Source organism: Diabrotica virgifera, chromosome 3 (genome assembly GCF_917563875.1).
Source record: "Diabrotica virgifera virgifera chromosome 3, PGI_DIABVI_V3a".
NCBI lineage: Eukaryota > Metazoa > Arthropoda > Insecta > Coleoptera > Chrysomelidae > Diabrotica > Diabrotica virgifera.
In genome coordinates, this window is record NC_065445.1 from 200,915,451 (window position 1) to 200,937,631 (window position 22,181).

Here is a 22,181-nt window from a genome sequence, read left to right on the forward strand (position 1 = left end):
TCGACACACCTTCGCAAGACAATAGAGCAAGTAAATATATACTTCCGGTTTCTTAACTGTCTCTGTCCGTCTGTGCGTCCGTCCGCGAATATAACTCCTCCGTCACTATACCAGGTAGAATTATAAATAAGCCTATAATGAGTCGAATGAAAGCCTATAATCCAAGGATGGTGCTTAAGGTGAGACCTTAAGTACCTTTTAAGGTACTTAAGGTCTCACCTTAAGAAATATTCTCATATTAAGAAATTTGACCTAGGATTTAGAAATATGACCGGAAGTACCGTTTTACAGTCAACAGAATAGTACAAGTGATATATTATTCGACGCGCCATCGCAAGACGAGATCAAATATATATTTTCGGTTTCATGACTGTCTGTCCGTCCGCCCGCAAATATAACAACTCATCTGTAACTATACCAGCTATAATGACAAATAAGGTGTCGAATGAAAGCTTATAATCCAAGGATGGTACTAAAGGTGAGAAATTTGATGTAGGACTTTTAGAAATGCAACCGGAGGTCATGTTTTATAGTCATCTTAATAGTACAAGCGATATATTATTCGACGGCCCTTAGCACGGCGAGAACAAATATATACTTCTGGTTTCATTACTGCCTGTCCGTCTGTCCGTGTGTTCGTGAATATAATTTGTCCGTTATTAATACAGGTAGATATATGAGGTGTCGAATAATTCAAGGATAGTATGAAATATGAGAAATTTGACATAGAACTGCCGGTTTTAGAGTTCTAACCGGAAGTACTGATTTAAAGTAACCAAAATAGTATAAGCGATATATTATTCGACGTGTCTGAGCAAGATAAGAACAAATGTATACTTTTGGTTTTTATAGAATTTAGTCGCAGAAATAGGTAGTACTTACATGTGACATAACAATCAAAGAGTGTTGAAAAGTCGAGCTTGACTCTTTAGTCCCAGTTTTGAAATAATTTTCGTTTAAAAAATTATAACCAAATTTTAGTAAAAATGACTTAAAATTAGTGAAGTTGTATATCAATCGACGCAAAATTACACAAAAAGTTCAAATATCTACTTCCGGTTCTACACTCACCGGCAGAGAAAACGGGCACCCCAAAAAATGGGTTATTTTTAATGTCTTGTATTTCCTAAACCTGATGTCCGATTTAAGTAATTTTTTAATATGTTATAGCCTTATTCTTTATCAATATCGCTGTAATAATATTGTTGCTAGACAGGTACATTGTCATTGTATACAGGGTGTACGAATCAAACTGTGTTTTTTTCTCAAACTTTGGAACACCCTGTGGAATGTTCTAGCTTTTTTAAAATACTAAAATTAAAACCCAACTATAGCCACAGATTTTCTTAACATTCTGTTTTTTTATTCATTCGCTTATGTTGGATAATAAAAAAGTTAGGCACTTTAACAACTACCCCTGTTTTTCGTCAATACAGGGTGTTTTTCAATAAGTACGGCAAGCTTTAAGGGGTAACTCTGCATGATAAAATAATGACAGTTTGCTTTATAAACTTATGCCCGCAAATACTTCGTTTCTGAGATAGGGGGTGTTGAAATTGTTCTTACAAACTGATGATTTATTTATTGCTCTAAAACGGTTTGTAATATGCAAATGAAATTTGGTAGATTTTAAGAGCTAGTTATTGCGCATTTTTTGGCATACAATTGAGAATTTTATATTCACCATTGGCGTGCATACGGGATATATCTAAAATATTTATACCTGTATGCACGCCAATGGTGAATATAAAATTCTTAATTGTATGCCAAAAAATGGGCAATAACTACCTCTTAAAATTTACCAAATTTCATTTGCATATCACAAACCGTTTTAGAGAAATAAATAAATAAATCGTCAGTTTGTAAGAACAATTTCAACACCCCCTATCTCGGAAACGAAGCATTTGCGGGCATACGTTTATAAAGCAAACTGTCATTATTTTATCATGCAGAATTACCCCTTAAAGTTTGCCGTACTTATTTAAAAACACCCTGTATTAACGAAAAACAGGGGTAGTTGTTAAAGTGCTTAACTTTTTTATTATCCAACATAAGCGAATTAATCAAAAAGCAGAATGTTAAGAAAACCTGAGGCTATAGTTTGGTTATAATTTCAGTATTTTATAAAAGCTAGAACATTCCACAGGGTGTTCCAAAGTTTGGGAAAAAAACACAGTTTGATTCGTACACCCTGTATACAATGACAATGTCCTGTCTAGCAACTATATTATTACAGCGATATTGATAAAGAATAAGGCTATAACATATTAAAAAAATTACTTAAATCGGACATCAGGTTTAGGAAATACAAGACATTAAAAATGACCCATTTTTGGGGTGCCCGTTTTCTCTGCCGGTGAGTGTATGTTCCATCACTTTAAGAAAAAACCTAGGTACAAAGTCTAAATACTTGTTTTTAAGGGAAGAGTCCCATTTTTATTGCATCTCTGTTCTCATTTAATTCAATTTTACTGTATTTTTTAATTTTACTTTTTAATAAGGTATTTAGACACTTTTCTAACAACTACCTTCACTTCATCCAAAACGTTGTTTGTATAGTTAATAAGTACTGTAGAAAATTTAAGAATCATATAGTAACTACAAAAGCACTTTATCCGTATTTTTCCATTTAGCACAATTCTTTTCTGTTTGTAGGAAAATACGTAGAATGGGTGATGGCTCAACGTCAAGCTCAAGAAGAAGCACGAATTAAGGCAACAATAATAAGCAAGAAACAACTTGATACAAAAGAACTCGAAAAAAGACGAAAACCCCTACAGAAACTTGAAGAGGAAAATGAGCGTAAGAAGAGAAAACAGAAGCAGAGGTAAAACCATAGACATAATAAAGGGTAGACCAGGCAAGGTACGGGCCGCTCTGTGCATCGAGGTGTAACGCCAATATCAATGGACAATATTCACTTTGAGTGGTCTAGCCATCTTTGTTTATCACATGGGCGGGATTGCTGTGTAAAAAGAGATAGACAGACCACCGAACGACTGCCTGCGTGTTACGCTTTTTTCCTCAGTATGCCTTGTCTATCGTTAATATGTCTGAGTCTAGGAAAGTTGGTCGAGAACACTTCGTCGACGGAAAATTAGTCGACAATATTTGGTCGACAAACAGTTGGTCGAATGCACAATTCATCGAATGTACATAGTGTTGCCCAAATGCAAGACCAAGACGAGACTTAGAGAGTCTTGGTCTTGGTCTTGCGACAGTACACCTGGTCTTGGTCTTGGTATTGCGCTCCAGGTCTTGGTCTTGGTCTTGGTCTTGCAGCAAGAGTCTTGCAAGTCTCGCAGTTGCCCATTAGCCTATTACATATCTTAGAACAACGTAACAGAGTAGGTCAATTTTAAGCTTTAATATCACAGCCATAGTAAAGACCAACCAAATTAATAAATATCTAAACAACTGACACCGGGTGGGGTTTGAACCTACGATCTAAGCGATCCGTGTCTATATTCCAAGTAACCAAAGTTTATTAGGAACTTACGTATTTTTTAGAGTATTTGCCATTGACAATGTGTGATTTGAAAATAATTCAATTCAGTGACAGATGTACATAATATGAAGGGTCAGAGGGAAAAAGGATGAATGTCAATTTTTGGTCATTTTGAGATTGTTGTGCAATCTGTTAGCTCAAAAAGCGTACTATCAACTTGTGAATGGACAAGGGGAAATAAATATGATAATCGTCTTAAATCACGTCACAAGATTGGACGCAAGGGGTAAAAACAATGAATATGTAACTTTGTTTCTCATTTTACCGAAAATGCTTGCAGACAGACATTCATCGTTCTTTCCCCTGGCCCTCCATATGTTAACGCCAGTTCTCATTTTGGTACCAAATACCAAACCGAGAATTATACACTTCTCCAAGAAATTAAGGTACCTCCTTAAAAATGGGTCATTTTTGATGTCTCGAATTTCCTAAACCTGTTGTCTGATTTAAGTGATTTTTTAATATTATATAGCCTTATTCGTTAACAATATCGCTGTAATAATATTGTTGCTAGAAGTTAAATTGTCGTTGTATAGGTACCCGATAACTTATCGGTACTAATGAGTGTACCAATCAAACTGTGTTTTTTTCTCAAAGTTAGCATCATCCTGTGGAATATTCTAGCATTTATAAAATACTGAAATTAAAACCCAACTACAGTCTGATATTTTTTTAACATTTTGTTTTTTCATTCGCTTATGTTGGATAACAGTAAAGTTGGGTATTTTAACAACTAGCCATGTTTTACATCAATACAGGGTGTTTTTAAATAAGTATGGCAAATTTTAAGGGGTAATTGTAAACAAACGGGTCTTGTTATCCATATGCGCGCCAGAGGTGAATATTAAATTCTTAATTGTACGTCACAAATGCGTAATAACTACCTCTTAAAACCCACCAAATTTCATTTGCATATCTCAACCGGTTTTAGAGCAATAACTAAATCGTCAGTTTGTAAGAAAAATTTTAACACCCCCTATTTCGGAAACGAAGCATTTGCATTGCAAACATACACTTATAAAGCAAACTGTCAAATTATTTTTCGTGCAGAATTACCCCTTAAAGTTTGCCATACTTATTTAAAAACACCCTGTATTGATGAAAAACATGGCTAGTTAAAAAAGTACCTAAATGTTATTTATCTTTAGGATAAGGGGATTAATGGTGACAAACGACGGACGACGGCTTCTTCTGCTCTGCGAATATTATTTATGGTTCTTTTCAAGCTAGAAACTTGGCAAATATGCAGCAGCACTCTGGCTAAAGCGCTGGTTTCCTCGAAAGCGGTGCCGACAACCTCCGATCGTAACACTGCGATGAATGACATCATAAAAAACTGTACCATGCAAAATAATAGCGTTGGTTTCCAAAGATGCGTTGGAAGCCACCGCTTGCTGAGCTTGCACATTCCATTCCCCCAGTGACGAACCTTGAATTTTTCACCGTAATCTGACGTAATTCATCGCAGTGCTACGGTCGCTGTTTGTCGGTGCCGCTTTCGAGGAAACCCAGGCTTAAGTCCAATGGACGCACTACTGATAATACGATGTGGAGCGTCTTGTGAATTTATCGCGTTTTCGTGGATCTTATTGTAAACATCTGCTTTCTTAACTTCTCTAGCATCAGCAACATGGTTATGACATCCAGTTTCTTTAACAATAACTTCTACAACTGTTGTAGCTCGAGCACGGCAGTTTGTTTTAAGGTAATATTCACATCTCCAAAACACTTTTTCATCCCCTTTGTCTTTTTCATACAAATAAACACTAATCAAAAATGTTTCTTTCCCTTTGTACTGAGAACAAATGTAGCAGCCATTTAATGTTGTGAACTGTGTCGCTTAAACCATTTCGAAATGAAACTTAAAACTTCTTTCGTACCCCGATGAAGTTAAATTACAAAGCCATTAAAATATAATTACAGGTGATTCATACCACCTCACTTGAATGTAGTCATTGGCAAAGCCATTTATTGTGTCACCCCCAATAATCTACCTGGGTCTTAAAATGCAGGTACTTGTTGCGTTGTAATTACCTAAAGAGTCTTATCTTTTAAAATTTTGTAGTTAAGCATGTCTATAGCCATGATACTATAAATAAAGAGATAGTATTTTCCCGTAGCGCAAATACGTCCGAGTTCGCGCATTGATGACGTAACTGGAGACCGGAAGTTAAATTTGAATTCTTGTTAAAGTTAAATGGGATTTGTATGCATTATGTGATGAAATTATTCAGTTAGCAAAATAAAATTAAACTTCAATGTATTCGAAAAAATTTAGTGTCGAGATTCCAGTCAAAATAATTGTCAAAGATAAAATATAAAATACAACCGCGAACAATTCAAAGTAATCGGACATTACGAATGATTACGAACCATTACGAACTTGCCAGTCTCCAGTTACGTCACGACTTCCGGATGTGCAATATATTATTTTGTTATTTATAGTATCATGTCTATAGCTATAGTGGGTTTATTGCCTTACCTCTTTATTTGGCTTAATGATTTGGATTGTAAACACAGATAAGGAAGGGTGTGAATACCATGTAATATATGAGTTTATACAGGGTTGCGAAAAAGTCTGGCAACACGCTATTTTCTCAGAAACCGCTAGAACGATTTTTATAGATTTTGGTGTGTAAGGGTCTTTTAATGCGGCGGATATCATAGTGACATTGTTGTCAAATTGTTCGTTTTTCTGGAAATCTACTGAACTTTCATATTTCAAATGGAATTTTTTTTTTGTATTTTTTTAAGTTTTGGAATCCTTAAGAGATATTGATTATTTTTCATGTGATATTCCATATACCTAAATGCCATAATTTCGGAGTTATTGCTACATTTATTTAAAAAAAAATTAAAACAATTTATAAAAATCTATTTTTTCTGCCCGGGTAGATATTATTTTAGGTTCTTTAGATCATTGGGAACAAAAAAGGTTATTTGTAATTTTTCTCTAAAATTAATCGTTTTCGGGTTATAAACAATTTAAAACTGAAAAAAAAACGAAAAACGACGAATTTCAAGGTTCCAAAACACAAGTAAAAAAATACAATTAAAAAAAATGAAATTACAAACTACTTAAATTCAAGATCAAACCTTCTATCAGAAACCTATAAGAGTTTTTGGCACGTTTTATTCTAAAATATTGTTTTTTAATTATTAATGAAGCGCATATGAGAGAATGGGCGATAACAACTAAAAAATAATATTTTAAAATGAAACAAGACCAAATTGCCTATCGGTAAGTGATAAGATAAGGCTTAAACTTGAATTTAGGCACTTCGTAGTTTCAAAAATAATATTTTTACTTGTGTTTTTGAACCTAGAAAATCGTCATTTTCCGATTTTTTTCAGTTTTAAATTGTTTATAACTCGGAAACGATTAACTTTAGAGAAATATTACGAAAGACCTTTTTTGTTCACAATGATCCACTAAACCTAAAATAATGTCTACCTGGGCCGAAAAAATTGATTTTTATAAATTGTTTAAAACAATTATTTTAATAAATGTATTCAGTATCAGTATCCCTTAGGAATTCCAAAACGCAAAAAATATATAGGGTTTTTTATTTGAAATAAGAAAGTTCATTGGATTTCCAGAAAAACGGAAGATTTGACAATAATGTAATTACCACTATAATATCGGCCGTATTAAAAGACCCTCACCCACAAAAATCCATAAAAATAGTTCTACCGGTTTCCGAGAAATTACCGTGTTGTCAGACTTTCTCGCAACCCTGTATGTACTTTTAAATTGATACTTATCAACATTTTAATTTAAACAAAATGTTAAAAAAATAAAAATTAATAATCCTTCATTTGTCACCATTATTCCCTTTGGGCCTTTGTCGACGAAAAATCCATTCGATCAAATGTTCGTCGACGAATTGTACATTCGATGAATTGTGCATTCGACCAACTGTTTGTCGACCAAATGTTGTCGACTAATTTTCCGTCGACGAAGTGTTCTCGACCAACTTTCCAACACCGAATATGTCTATGGGTACTTAAAACACTAGTTTCTTTATATCTTGTATCGTCTTCTATTATTTGCATTTATATATTTTCAGATTGAAAGAAGGAGATATGATTTTCAAGGATACGGTAGCTTCTTTATTTCCTGATATAGTTAAAGAAAAGCCTGTACCACCCTCTGATCCCTACTCAAGCCTTGATCTCGCTATAGAAGATCTAGAAGATCAGTATAACGAGTTCAACGAACTAGGGTTTGATGCTGAAAGATTCGTATATGATAATCCGTACGATTACAGATTTTATTGGAAACAAGTTATTGCCCGTAAGTGTTTATTGACCATATACATCTGAAGGCGAACTTAAATACTAAATAAACCTTCTCGTGTTCCAAAACCGTTTCTGAAGCCAACTTGTGTGGCTCCTATGATGTTCTTACACTTACGATCTACAGTCGGTCCCATATAATTACCGTTGCACGTCATTATCTACGTCAGAGATTTAAGTTGACATTGTTGCCAAATTACAAAAGATTCTTGAAGTCATTTTAAATCAAATATAATACATACAGTCGGAAAATGAAAGAAGAGGGCTTTTCATTCACAGTCATTTGTTTCGAGCTTCTGTCATGTGTCACATAATATTAATATATCTACGTCGTACGTTATTGGTATACACGGTATACATCAATGATACAAACCAAAGACGTATGACGTAGATATATTAATATTATGTGACACATGACAGAAGCTCGAAACAAATGAGAATCGATGAAAAGCCCTATATGCTCTGAGTTTCGCTGGTGTCGCTCCTAGCGGATTACTAATGCAACTTTCACCGGTAATTTTTAAATTTATTATTTAATTGTTGTCGCTTAATATTTACAACGCAAAAAAGTATTTAAATTGTAATCGATTTTTTAAAGATTTTGCTAATCATTTTAACGTTCTATTAATGAAATATTAATTTCTTACTGCGGATACTTTCACAATTATCGTGTAGATGGCGCTAATATTAATTTATAATTACATATTACGAAATATTAAAAAAACTTAAATTCAGTATTTAAAACGTAAGTATATTTAAGGTAAAAATATACACCACAGCTTTGACCAACTAATATTATGTCCTATTAATGTTTTTAATTTCAATGTTTTAAATTAATCACTTTGACATTTATGTCAAATTTCCAGTAAAAGCTTACAGACTTGTCACTACTGGCGCTCGCGAATTTTTAATTATCTCCTCTACCTACGAGCTCATAGCGTATACGCTGTGAGCTCGCTCATAGCGTATACGCTGTGAGCTCGCTCATAGCGTATACGCTGTGAGCTCGTAGGTAGAGGGGATAATGAAAAATTCGCGAGCGCCAGTAGGGACAAGTTTGTAAACCTTTACTGGAAATTTGCTTTTTGACGTTCTGCATTAAGAGTTGCATATTATAGCTTTTAAATGTCTCACGAAAGTTGTTGTATTAAAGATGAGTGTCGAAATACTGGTTACAATAGTAACTGTGTATTCTACAACTTTCCTGTCGCTAAGCATAAGGTGATTTAACGACAAAAATGGATTGATGCAATTAGAAAAAAGTAAGTAAACACAATTTTAATTTTAAAACGGTAGAAAAGGAGCTAAAGGATCAGTTAGCACACTCTCGAATTTTGACGGTTTTAATTTTACAATCCAATCCTGAAACAAAATTTGAATGCGCGAAGATAACGACCAATCACAGCAAACGTAGGATGCCGTTAACTGTCATTCATAAGATGATATTTAATAAGTATTATACTATAATTATATTAAATTATTATAGTCCATTCTTTCACGGTTTTTGCTCTAAATTTTAAAGAACCGCTTCGATTGACATGAAATTTGGCATAGGTATAGCTTACATGTCAAAGAAAAAAAGTGATATTGTGCCGATGTGTCCTTTTGCCCTGGGGGTGACTTTCACCCCCTCTTGGGGGTAAAAAAATATATGTCCAGAATAAGTCCGGAAATGGGTAAACTGACTAATTTTAAGTAACTTTTGTTCTATAGAGCTTTTTCGCCAAGTCAACACTTTTCGAGTTATTTGCGAGTGAATATGTTCATTTTTCAACAAAATAACCACATTTTTAGACGGTTTTTCGCAATATTTTGTCGAAAAAAACGTTCTTAGTAAAAATATAGCCTATAAAAAAGTAAAAAAATGGTGTACACGTTAGGTCTCTGGATCTCGTAGAACCAGAGTTATCTATCTAATCAGCCCTAAACATCCATCCTTGGATATAGGCCTCCTCTTCCTTCTTCCATGCCTCTCTATCTTGGGCAATTTGCATCCATTTTGACCCAGTGTGTTTCTTCAGGTCATCTGACCATCGCATCTGTGGCCTTCCCCTTTTTCGTTTGTGGTTCCATGGTCTCCAATGTACTAGAACCAGAGTGCTAGAACCAGAGTTATAGCCAATGAAAAACAGATTCATATTCACCAAATTTCAAATAGAATATTTCGACGTGAAATATCCAAAAAATTAAGCATTTTTTGGGAAAAACCCATTATAACTTTTTTTAAAGTGCTTAAAAGAAGATTTATTTCCGTTTTTACAAAAAGTTTCTAGCATTAAATTTAAGCAAGTTACGCTCAAAATAAAGTTGGTCCCTTTTGTTTTTGCAAATAAAAATCGGGAAGACCACCCCCTAATTAGCAACTTAAATGAAATTAATCGTTATCGCTCCACAAATTATTTTACTTATGTTGTGTTTATATGATCTGTAAGTTTCATCGATTGAAAGTGCTTATTTTTGAAAAAATTTGGTTTTAAAGTAAAATTTTTAAAAATTTTAAATTTGAAAAATATGCTTTTTTTCAAAATAACTTAAAAATTGTAAGAGATACCAAAAATCTCGAAAAACAAAAAAAGTCAGATTTTCTTTTCTAAATATCATGTATTTTTTTGTGTTTCTGTTAGACAAAAATCGATTGAGATTTGGTGTTTCTAAATTTGCATACATTCGTGATCAGTGACTCGTTCAACCACTTTTCACTACAGCCATTTCAATAATAAGGACTTTGAACCGATGAAACTTACAGATCATATTATAAACAATATATACACGAGTCAAGAAACTTGTGAAGTCGTAACGATTAAGTTCATTTAAGATACTAATTAGGGGGTGATTTTCTCGATTTTTTTACCAAAACCAAAAGGGACTAACTTTATTTTGAGCGTAACTTGTTTAATTTTGATGCCAGAATTTCTTTTTATAAAACATTTTAAACACTTTAAATAAGTTGTAATAAGTTTTCCCCGAAATGTGCTTTCATTTTTGGTTATTTGACGTTAAAGTATTCCATTTAGAATTTGACGAATATGAACCTATTTTTTTTGGACATTTTTTTAAATTTTTTACAGGTTATAATTTTGCTGAGAATGTTTTTTCGACAAAATACTTACTATTTGAGTTATTTGCGAAAAACCGTCTAAAAGCGTGGTTATTTTGTTGAAAAAATTAACATATTGACTGCCAAATAACTCGAAAAGTCTTCACTTAGTGAAAAAACTCTATAGAACAAAAGTTACTTAAAATTAGCCAGTTTATCCATTTCCTGACTTTCTTTGGACGAATATTTTTTCACCCCCAAAAGGGGGTGAAAACCACCCCCAGGGCAAAAGCACATATCGGCACAATATCACTTTTTTTCTTTGACTTGTTAGCTATGTGTATGCCAAATTTCATGTCAATCCAAGCGGTTATTTAAAATTTAGAGGTTTTGCAATACGACTATTATACTTTTTTGTAGAATAAAATTTTCTAATATTAGTTGTCAACATAAACGTCAAAACGATAAGCAAAATCTATGAATAATAAATTCTGTATTTACTGCTATTAATTATCGATTACCATCCAATTACTTCTTTGCGTTGTAAATATTACACGATAAGAATTAAATAATAAGTTTGAAACAACTATTATTCGCTTTTCTACTGTCCTCTTTTAGTCCGTTCTTTAACGGTAAAATATTGCAAAACCTCTAAATTTTAAAGAACCGCTTGGATTGACACGAAATTTGGCATACACATAGTTAACAATTCAAAGAAAAAAGTGATACTGTGCCGATATGTGCTTTCCCCTGGGGGTGATTTTCACCCCCTCTTGGGGGTGAAGAAATATTCGTCCAAAGAAAGTCAGGAAATGGTTAAACTGGCTAATTTTAAGTAACTTTTGTTCTATAGAGTTTTTTCACTAAGCCAATACTTTTTGAGTTATTTGGCAGTGAATATGTTCATTTTTCCAACAAAATAACCACGCTTTTAGACGGTTTTTCGCAAATAACTCAAATAGTGCGTATTTTGTCGAAAAAAACATTATTAACAAAAATATAGCCTGTAAAAATTTTAAAAAAATGGTGTATATAGCACGTCTCTACACCTAGTAGGAGCAGAGTTATAGCTAATGAAAATAGGTTCATATTCGTCAAATTCCAAATGGAATACTTTAACGTGAAATAACCAAAAATGAAGCATATTTCGGGGAAAACTCATTACAACTTATTTAAAGTGTTTAAAAAAGCTTCATTTTTGTTTTATAAAAAAAATTTCTAGCATCAAAATTAAACAAGTTACGCTCAAAATAAAGTTAGTCCCTTTTGGTTTTGGTAAAAACATCGAGAAAATCACCCCCTAATTAGTATCTTAAAGGAACTTAATCGTTACGACTTCACAAGTTTCTTGACTCGTGTATATATTGTTTATATGATCTGTAAGTTTCATCGGTTCAAAGTCCTTATTATTGAAAGGGCTGTAGTTAAAATGGGTTGAACGAGTCACTGATCACGAATGTATGCAAATTTAGAAACACCAAATCTTAATCAATTTTTGTCTAACAGAAAAACAAAAAAATACATGATATTCAGAAAAGCAAATTTGACTTTTTTTGTTTTTCGAGATTTTTGGTATCAACAATTTTTAAGTTATTTTGAAAAAAAGCATATTTTTGAAAATTTAAATTTTTAAAAATTTTATGAAAAAACAAAAGATGTAGATCTTTGAAACACACTCAGTGATCAAAAGATCCACAGCTACTGGTTTAACGACCACTCGTACGAAATCAAACAAATGAAATAGAGAATGTGGAAAAATCCCCTTACGAACAATTCACACATCCACCATTTCGGGTTGGGAAAAATTTTTTGAATAGAATCAAAGATCCAAACACCAGTTCTTAGAAATGTGTTTCGCCCTCTTCAACCTCTCTGGGCTCATCGGTAAAGATGAGAAGTTGAATATCTTTAGACACATTCCAATCAAAAAACAACATTCGAGTCCTAGACAGCAGGAGCGTAAATCTACGTCCAACCTGAAAATGACAGTCTCAAGTTTTAATTCCCTAATTACTTTAGAGTAAGTAGGATAATGTTTATGAAAAAACAAAAGATGTAGATCTTTGAAACACACTCAGTGATCAAAAGATCCACAGGTACTGGTTTAACGACCACTCGTACGAAATCAAACAAATGAAATAGAGAATGTGGAAAAATCCCCTTACGAACAATCACACATCCACCATTTCGGGTTGGGAAAAATTTTTTGAATAGAATCAAAGATCCAAACACCAGTTCTTAGAAATGTGTTTCGCCCTCTTCAACCTCTCTGGGCTCATCGGTAAAGATGAGAAGTTGAATATCTTTAGACACATTCCAATCAAAAAACAACATTCGAGTCCTAGACATAGCAGGAGCGTAAATCTACGCCCAACCTGAAAATGACAGTCTCAAGTTTTAATTCCCTAATTACTTTAGAGTAAGTAGGATAATGTTTAGATTTATGTAAATCTTTATTATAATTTAAGCGTAGATTTACGCTCCTGCTATGTCTAGGACTCGAATGTTGTTTTTTGATTGGAATGTGTCTAAAGATATTCAACTTCTCATATTTACCGATGAGCCCAGAGAGGTTGAAGAGGGCGAAACACATTTCTAAGAACTGGTGTTTGGATCTTTGATTCTATTCAAAAAAATTTTCCCAACCCGAAATGGTGGATGTGTGAATTGTTCGTAAGGGGATTTTTCCACATTCTCTATTTCATTTGTTTGATTTCGTACGAGTGGTCGTTAAACCAGTACCTGTGGATCTTTTGATCACTGAGTGTGTTTCAAAGATCTACATCTTTTGTTTTTTCATAAACATTATCCTACAAGTAATTAGGGAATTAAAACTTGAGACTGTCATTTTCAGGTTGGGCGTAGATTTACGCTCCTGCTATGTCTAGGACTCGAATGTTGTTTTTTGATTGGAATGTGTCTAAAGATATTCAACTTCTCATCTTTACCGATGAGCCCAGAGAGGTTGAAGAGGGCGAAACACATTTCTAAGAACTGGTGTTTGGATCTTTGATTCTATTCAAAAAATTTTTCCCAACCCGAAATGGTGGATGTGTGAATTGTTCGTAAGAGGATTTTTCCACATTCTCTATTTCATTTGTTTAAAAATTTTATTTTGAAACCAAATTTTTTCAAAACTAAGCACTTTGAATCGATGAAACTTACAGATCATATAAACACAACATAAGTAAAATAATTTGTGGAGCGGTAACGATTAATTTAATTTAAGTTGCTAATTAGGCGGTGGTCTTCCCGATTTTTTTTGCAAAAACAAAAGGGACCAACATTATTTTGAGCGTAACTTGCTTAAATTTAATGCTAGAAACTTTTTGTAAAAACAGAAATAAAGCTTTTTTTAAACACTTTAAAAAGTTATAATAGGTTTTCCCCAAAAAGTGCTTAATTTGTTGGATATTTCACGTCGAAATATTCTATTTGAAATTTGGTAAATATGAATCTATTTTTCATTGGCTATAACTCTGATTCTACGAGATCCAGAGACCTAACACGTACACCATTTTTTTTTCCTTTTTTATAGGCTATATTTTTGCTAAGAACGTTTTTTCGACAAAATACTTATTTTTTGAGTTATTATATTATTATATTATAAAAGGGACCAACATTATTTTGAGCGTAACTTGCTTAAATTTAATGCTAGAAACTTTTTGTAAAAACGGAAATAAATCTTCTTTTAAGCACTTTAAAAAAGTTATAATGGGTTTTTCCCAAAAAATGCTTAATTTTTTGGATATTTCACGTCGAAATATTCTATTTGAAATTTGGTGAATATGAATCTGTTTTTCATTGGCTATAACTCTGGTTCTACGAGATCCAGAGACCTAACGTGTACACCATTTTTTTACTTTTTTATAGGCTATATTTTTACTAAGAACGTTTTTTTCGACAAAATACTTACTTTTTGAGTTATTTGCGAAAAACCGTCTAAAAATGTGGTTATTTTGTTGAAAAATGAACATATTCACTCGCAAATAACTCGAAAAGTGTTGACTTGGCGAAAAAGCTCTATAGAACAAAAGTTACTTAAAATTAGTCAGATTACCCATTTCCGGACTTATTTTGGACATATATTTTTTTACCCCCAAGAGGGGGCGAAAGTCACCCCCAGGGCAAAAGGACACATCGGCACAATATCGCTTTTTTTCTTTGACATGTAAGCTATACGTATGCCAAATTTCATGTCAATCCAAGCGGTTCTTTAAAATGTAGAGCAAAAACCGTGAAAGAATGGACTATTTAAAATTCCGGCCGAAATAGGAACACTCCCAAGTAGCAATTTTTCGACGCATTGGTTGTCAGTACAAACAAATGCACTGTCTACAACGTTGTCCGAGAGCATTTTCAGTTGTTTCGGCCAACGTCCCCTACCCCGACTGACATTACGATGTTACAACCTGTAGTTATATGGGCAACTAATTTATTACCATTTTGACAACTACATATCACACTTCAGTTTTTTCAACAATCGCAACGACTTAAAAATGTTATAATGCTAAACTAATTATTATATATTTTATTTTGATGGAAATTTTCGATTTATTTAATAACCTGTTTATTTGTTTTTTTAATAGCTGGTTTCCATTCCATTGTTTTATCAGTAGATTTGAGATTTGATAACCATCTTTGTATCTGCTTTGGTAGACAGGGTTGCCAGGTCAGTTTTAACTCTTTCAGTAGTTTTGTTTTCACAAAATCAGTAGATTATTTTTAGGCCATGTAAATATACAGTAATACAGTGATATGCACATCCGTCCTAAATGTCCCAAGAGCAATTCCACAAAATTGGAAACCTAATTATTCCAAACCACCAACTGGTAATTATCATTTTTTAGCTAAAATCTACTAAATCAAAAACTAAAATATACTTAAGTATTTTTGGGATATATTTGGGATTTTTTATAATAAAAACAACAGCTAACTTAAGGGGATAGGCGCAAAATGTCGTCTGTTAAAATGTTCAATGTATTTTAAATGTTTTCGTTTTTTGCGAATCCTTAGAAAACTAATAAGTATTTTTGAAAAATTTAAACGCACAAAAAAGATTACGTTATTACCGAGGACCGAAAGTCCCTGAAAACTTCTATAATGTTTATTTTAATACGTTACAGGGGTGAAAAAAAGAAAAAATTTAGTGACTTTTAACCAAATATCTCGTTCAAAAGAAACGTTTTGGTTTTTCTAAATAATGCAGTCTTTCATTCTGCGTTTAAATTTTTCAAAAAGACTTATTATAGTTTCCTCATGATTCGAAAAAAATGGATCAAATTCTGTTGAAATATACCAAAAATCTACTAAAAAATATTGTATAGAAATCTACTAAATGTGGCAACGCTGTTAATGAGAATGATACACTTTTGACACTGGTCACATGACCTCTGTCACCCAATAAGAGGGTGCGTTCTAAAATGGTTTTGATAGTCGGCGCGGCCGGGTTTGGTTGGCGATTGGACTTCTAAGTTGTCTTATCCGTCTAAGGTTGGTAATTAGGTATTTTTTAGTAATATTGGTAATATTGTTTAATGCGCCATTTTGGTTTTACTTGAGATTTTTGGGATGTAAAGAAAATGAAAACACAGAATATAAAAAATGCAGGTATTTTCTGAAAACTTTAAAAGCACCATCAATACATTAAATTTATACAGAACATATTTAACATAAATTTTAACTTTTATATTAAAATTTGATTTTTTAAATTTGCATATTTTTTGTCAAAAATGTAATAAAAAAAAGCAGCGCGTGTGTTTTTTAAAGGTGAAATATCCATATTTGACGGTAATCTGAGATGCGTTTATAAATTTCACATCAGGTAATAAGTCCTTTATGTATTTATATCATATAAATTTAAATACCCAATACGATGTCAAAACAGTTTACTTTTTGGTTTTCGCATTCACCATACAGATGTTAAAAATATAGGTAAAAAAACATAACTAGTCTGACTCCTTGAACAACCATTGCACGCGCAGGTGCTTTTTATAGTCGCTTCAGTTGTCTTACGCAACGGTTAAGAAACGATGTTGCTTAAACAGGAGGTTGTCTAGGCAACGTCAAGACAACTCAAAAATCGTCCACCAATTCAGTGCAGAATAGGGTCGTCTTTTAGGCAATAACAACGTTGTAAGAAAACGTTGCCACGCGATAGACAACGTTGTCGCGTCGACAAATTGCCAATTGCTACTATAGTCAACCGTTAGATGGCGATAGCAGCCATACCAGCGAAAATCACAGAGTATTGGCGGTGTGCAAGTAGTTGGAAGGGATACGCGAAACGATCGTGCGCGAATAGCGGAGAAAGATTGCAACTTTGTTAAATAATTCAAATTGACGTACATTTCATACCTATTGTCAACTGAAATTGTCAAATTGACGTACATTTCATACCTATTGTCATTTAAGAAGAAAAATTATATATTGCTTCACAATATTGATATGATATGCAATTATTATACAAAGATAAATTTAATTAATTGTATTTTGCTTGCAATACTGCATTTTAATAACTAATTTTATTTACTACATACAATTGTTTACGTTTGAATAACACAACCTAAATCTTATATTTTCTTCTTATTATTTTTTTTGGACTATGGCCTTGACAATTATCCAGTAACCAGGACCAAATGATTGGCCAATATAATTAAAAGTGCGAATAAAAGTTCAGAGCGTAGAAATAGGTGTCGCTTTTCCGAACTTGCACGGTCCCAATAGGCAACACTTTTTCTTTCCAGAAAATTTCCGGTAAAAGTTATACTAATAATCCTGTAGGTAGGTGGCGATACCAGCGAAGCTCGAAGCGGATACAAAATAAGTGGTTGATGAGATCGTTCATAGGTATACGCTGTGAGCTCGTACGTAGAGGGGATATTTAAAAATTCGCGAGCGCCAGTAGTGACAAGTCTGTAAACGTTTACTGGAAATTTGACATAAATATCAAAGTGATTAATTTAGAATTAAAAATAAAAACATTAATTATAAATAATATTAGTTGGTCAAAGCTGTGGTATATATTTTTACCTTAAATATACTTACGTTTTAAATACTGGATTTAAGTTTTTTTAATGTTCCGTAATATGTAACTATAAATTAATCTATTAATCTTAGCGCCATCTACACGATAATTGTGAAAGTATCCGAAGTAAGAAATTAATATTTCATCAATAGAACGTCAAAAAGATTAGCAAAATCTTTAAAAAATCGATTACAATTTAACTAGTTTTTTGTGTTGTAAATATTAAGCGATAACAATTAAATAATAAATTTAAAAATTACCGGTGAAAGTTGCATTACTAATCCGCTAGGAGCGACACCAGCGAAGCTCAGAGCGTATAGGGATTTTCATCGATTGTCATTTGTTTCGAGCTTCTGTCATAAGTTGTATAAACTGTGTATAATATTAATACACACGGATTATACGACATTTGGCAGAAGCTCGAAACAAATGACTGTGAATGAAAAGCCCTATTCTTTCATTTTTCCGACTCTAATTATTGCGGAAGTGCAAATACAAAAAATTGCGGAAGATACAACAACAAAAAATAATATCCAACGTAAATAAATAAAAACTTTAGAAATAGAAAACAAGAATTAAGTTACAATCTTAAGTTAAAGTAAATAATAAAAACAGTAAATATAATAAAACAAATACTTTAAATTATATTAAAGAATAAAAATAAATATGAAGTGTCATCACCCCAACTGTCAAATAAATGTTACCAATAGGGCTTTTCATTCACAGTCATTTGTTTCGAGCTTCTGTCATATTTTGTATAATTCGTGTATATTAATATTATACACGGATTATACGACATTTGACAGAAGCTCGAAACAAATGACAATCGATGAAAAGCCCTATTTACGCCAAAATGTCACCTTTGTTCGATCGCAGTTAGAGTGTAATCCGAACAAGTGTTCTTTATAAAAACGCTTTATATTCTACTTATACAAATTAAATGAAACGAGTTAGGGTATGTTTCTATAAATGTACATTAATAGAAATCTTCCAATATTATTTATACGCGTATATAATAAAATGTGTCTAGTGGCTGTTATTCCCGTGTACTCGGCTAAATGATTCTAAAAAGGAACAGACCTACCGCCTAAATATTTCGTGTTGGTATCATGTGACGTCACGGGCTATGACGCGGATGACGTGCAACGGTAAGTATATTGGACGGACTGTATGTGCGCATGAATAATTTGTACTATTTTATTGGTAAATAAGCCACAATACAAGTTAAAAATGAATTATTGATGTTTCGACTTCCACTTCGGAAGTCGTTATCGAAATAAAAAATATTAATAAATTAAACAAATTTTACGAACGAAAGTTTTACTTTCAATATTAACAATATTGAAAATAAAACTTTTTTAGAACTAATCTTCTTGTTACACCATTCGTGTTTTCTAAAATTTCTTTAGACAGTCTTCAGTCGAAGACAAGAATCTTGAATTTGAGAATTTGACTTGTCTCAGTCCCTGGGTTTATCACGGTGTAAAATTAATTTTGCAATTTAGAAGTTGTACTTTTATTCATAGTCCAGAAAGCGACTGCGCATCAGCTAGGAAAAATATTCTAATTCGGATTTTTTGCACAATCTTACTCAAAAAGAACTCCTTTGAACAAATTTGCATGTTGCCAGGACCAAAAGGTGGTCAAAAATTTTTTAAACGTTTTTTTGTTTTTTTCCTAAAATTATTTTTTTTTGCATGGAAAATTTTTTTTAGGTTTTTTGGAACAGAAAAAGTTTTTAGTGACTTTTCTCTAAAAATGATAGTTTTTGACAAATAAGCGGTTAAAAATTGAAAAATTTCGAAATTGGCCATTTTTAACCCTCAAAAACTATGTGAAAAACTGAAAATTTGAACGTTGCCAAGGTAGGTAGATATTCTTTAGACATCGATTGATGAAATCCCGAAGAGTTTTTTGCAATACAATATTCAAAACTCCTTTGTTTTTTAATTGTTAATCAAGCGTGCGCGACACTATTTTTCACCGACAGTAACGTGCAAATGAAAGGAATAAATTCGTTGGTTGTTAACCTCTCACCTGATCACAACAACCTTGTGCAATTTCCGAGCAAGGATGACATAGGTACATCCACATGTGATATTTATATAATCTTAAGACATCGACTTAAGGTCGATTATTATACAGCTTATAATGTAGCAATAATGTTATTTAGAGGTTTTTACACCTTTTGAAGTGGCTAGTTTCAATTACTTGTACACTGGACGTTTACACTGATGATGGTCAGTTTGACCGAAAACGTTTTGTACTTCCACTCCCTTGTGGATAAATTTTAAGAATTTTAATAAATTAATATACCTACATACAACAGAAGTGTTTACTTCACTCTACGTTGTTTTAACGAAGGTATTCGCGGTGTGCAAGAACTTGGAAAGGGAAACGAGAAACGACCGTGCGCGATTCGCGGAGAAATATTGCATCTATCTTAAATAATTCATATTGTCAATTGAAATTGTCAAATTGACGTATATTTCATACCTTCTGTCATTGACGCAGAAAAATTATATATTGCTCCACAATATTGATATGATATGCAATTATTATATAAAGGTAAATTTAATTAATTGTATTTTGCTTGCAGTACTGCATTTTAATAACTGATTTTATTTACTACATACAATTGTTTACGTTTGCTAAACATAACCTGCATCTTATTTTTTCTTCTTATTATTTTTTTTGGACTATGGCCTTGACAATTATCCAGCAACCAGGACTAATATAATTGGCCAATATAATTAAAAGTGCGAATAAAAGTACAGAGCGTAGAAATAGAGGTCGCTTTGCCGAACTTGCACGGTCCCAATACAGCCAACTACAGGGTTTACCCTTTTAAAGTTTTAATAAATTCGTTATTTCGTAAACCGGCGACTTTAAGGAAAAATCCCGAAACAGGACAATTTTTATTTTTAAGTTATAATATTGTGGCATATATGGTATACTAGTGACGTCATCCATCTGGACGTGATGACGTAACCGATTATTTTTTTAAATAAGAATAGGGGTCGTGTGCTAGCTCATTTAAAAGGTTCTTCAGTTATCTATTCAGTAATATAAACATTTACATACTTATTTATACAGGGTGTCCAAAAAATTTTTTTTAAATTAAATTATTTGACAAAAAAAGAAGTAGAAGGACACCCTGTATAAATAATTATGTAAATGTTTACATTACTGAATAGAGAATTGAAGAACCTTTCAAATTAGCTACCACACGACCCCTATTCTCATTTCTTCTTCTTCTTCTTCTTAACTCAGGCGAGACTCGTTAGTCTCTGGTACTTGGTCATAAGACCTTTGTACCAAACCCTGTTCTTCTCCTTAAACTTTAATAAGTCCTGTGGCCTCAACGAAGGCCAACAGTTTTCTTATTGGTAGTTCTAAGATCTCTTCTGGTTCAAACCTCATTTGACCAGTGAAGTTCTGCCTTACATCACCTAGCACACTGCAATAGCATAGTATGTGTATGGCAGTTTTTTCTTCCATTTCGCACTTTCTGCACCATGGTTCATTCACCTTACCTAGTTTGTATAGGTGATTTCTTAAACGACAATGTCCAGTCACCATTTCAGTGACCGTTTTGATCTCTCGTTTATTGAGGTTCATCAAACTGTTCGAGAGTTTTTTATCAATATTCTTGATTATTTTTTTAGTATGGATTTGCCCTTGAGTGGTTCTCCATTTATTTTGATGATTCTTTATCAGCCATTTCTGAACCTCGTTTTTCATAGCATCTTTAGTGATGCCACAGAAAGGTTCTGGGCCTTCAAAAATTTTTCTCGAGCCTTGTTTCGCTAACATATCTGCTCGTTCGTTCCCATTCACCCCTTCATGACCCGGCACCCATATTAAAGACACTTTGTTGTCTTTTGCCAGGTTATTGAGGAGATCTTTGCAGTTTCTCATCAGTTTTGATTTGGTGAGAGGGTTCTTTACAGCCAGAATAGCCGATTGGCTATCTGTGTAAATGTTGATTCTCTTAGCTTTAGGGTCCTCATCAATTATTTCATCAATGCAGGCCACCAAAGCAAAAACTTCAGCCTGGAACACCGTTGTATGTTGACCTAGGCTGTAAGATTTATTATAGTTACATGTTTGCCCAAAGACTCCTGATCCAGTACCATGGGCAGTTTTAGATCCATCAGTGAACCATATTAAGTCTCCATTAATGTTTGGGACTTTTTGTTCTCTAGATGGTATAATTGTGTTAATCTTCTCAGTGAAGATTAGTTCTGGTGTCATCATATCTAAGTTCATCATAAAGATGTATTCCTCAAGTATAGTCCCAGTAATGT

At 33.0% G+C, this 22,181-nt stretch overlaps 1 protein-coding gene across 1 annotated transcript in view; it reads left to right on the forward strand.

The window, feature by feature from the left end:
- LOC126882676 (dynein axonemal intermediate chain 3) overlaps positions 1–22,181 on the forward strand; it is a 302,917-nt gene that overhangs the window by 270,611 nt on the left and 10,125 nt on the right. The window contains exons 14-15 of the mRNA XM_050647651.1: positions 2,656–2,827; positions 7,579–7,805. Of these exons, the coding sequence (XP_050503608.1) occupies positions 2,656–2,827; positions 7,579–7,805 (399 nt within the window). The remainder of the gene's footprint in view (positions 1–2,655; positions 2,828–7,578; positions 7,806–22,181) is intronic.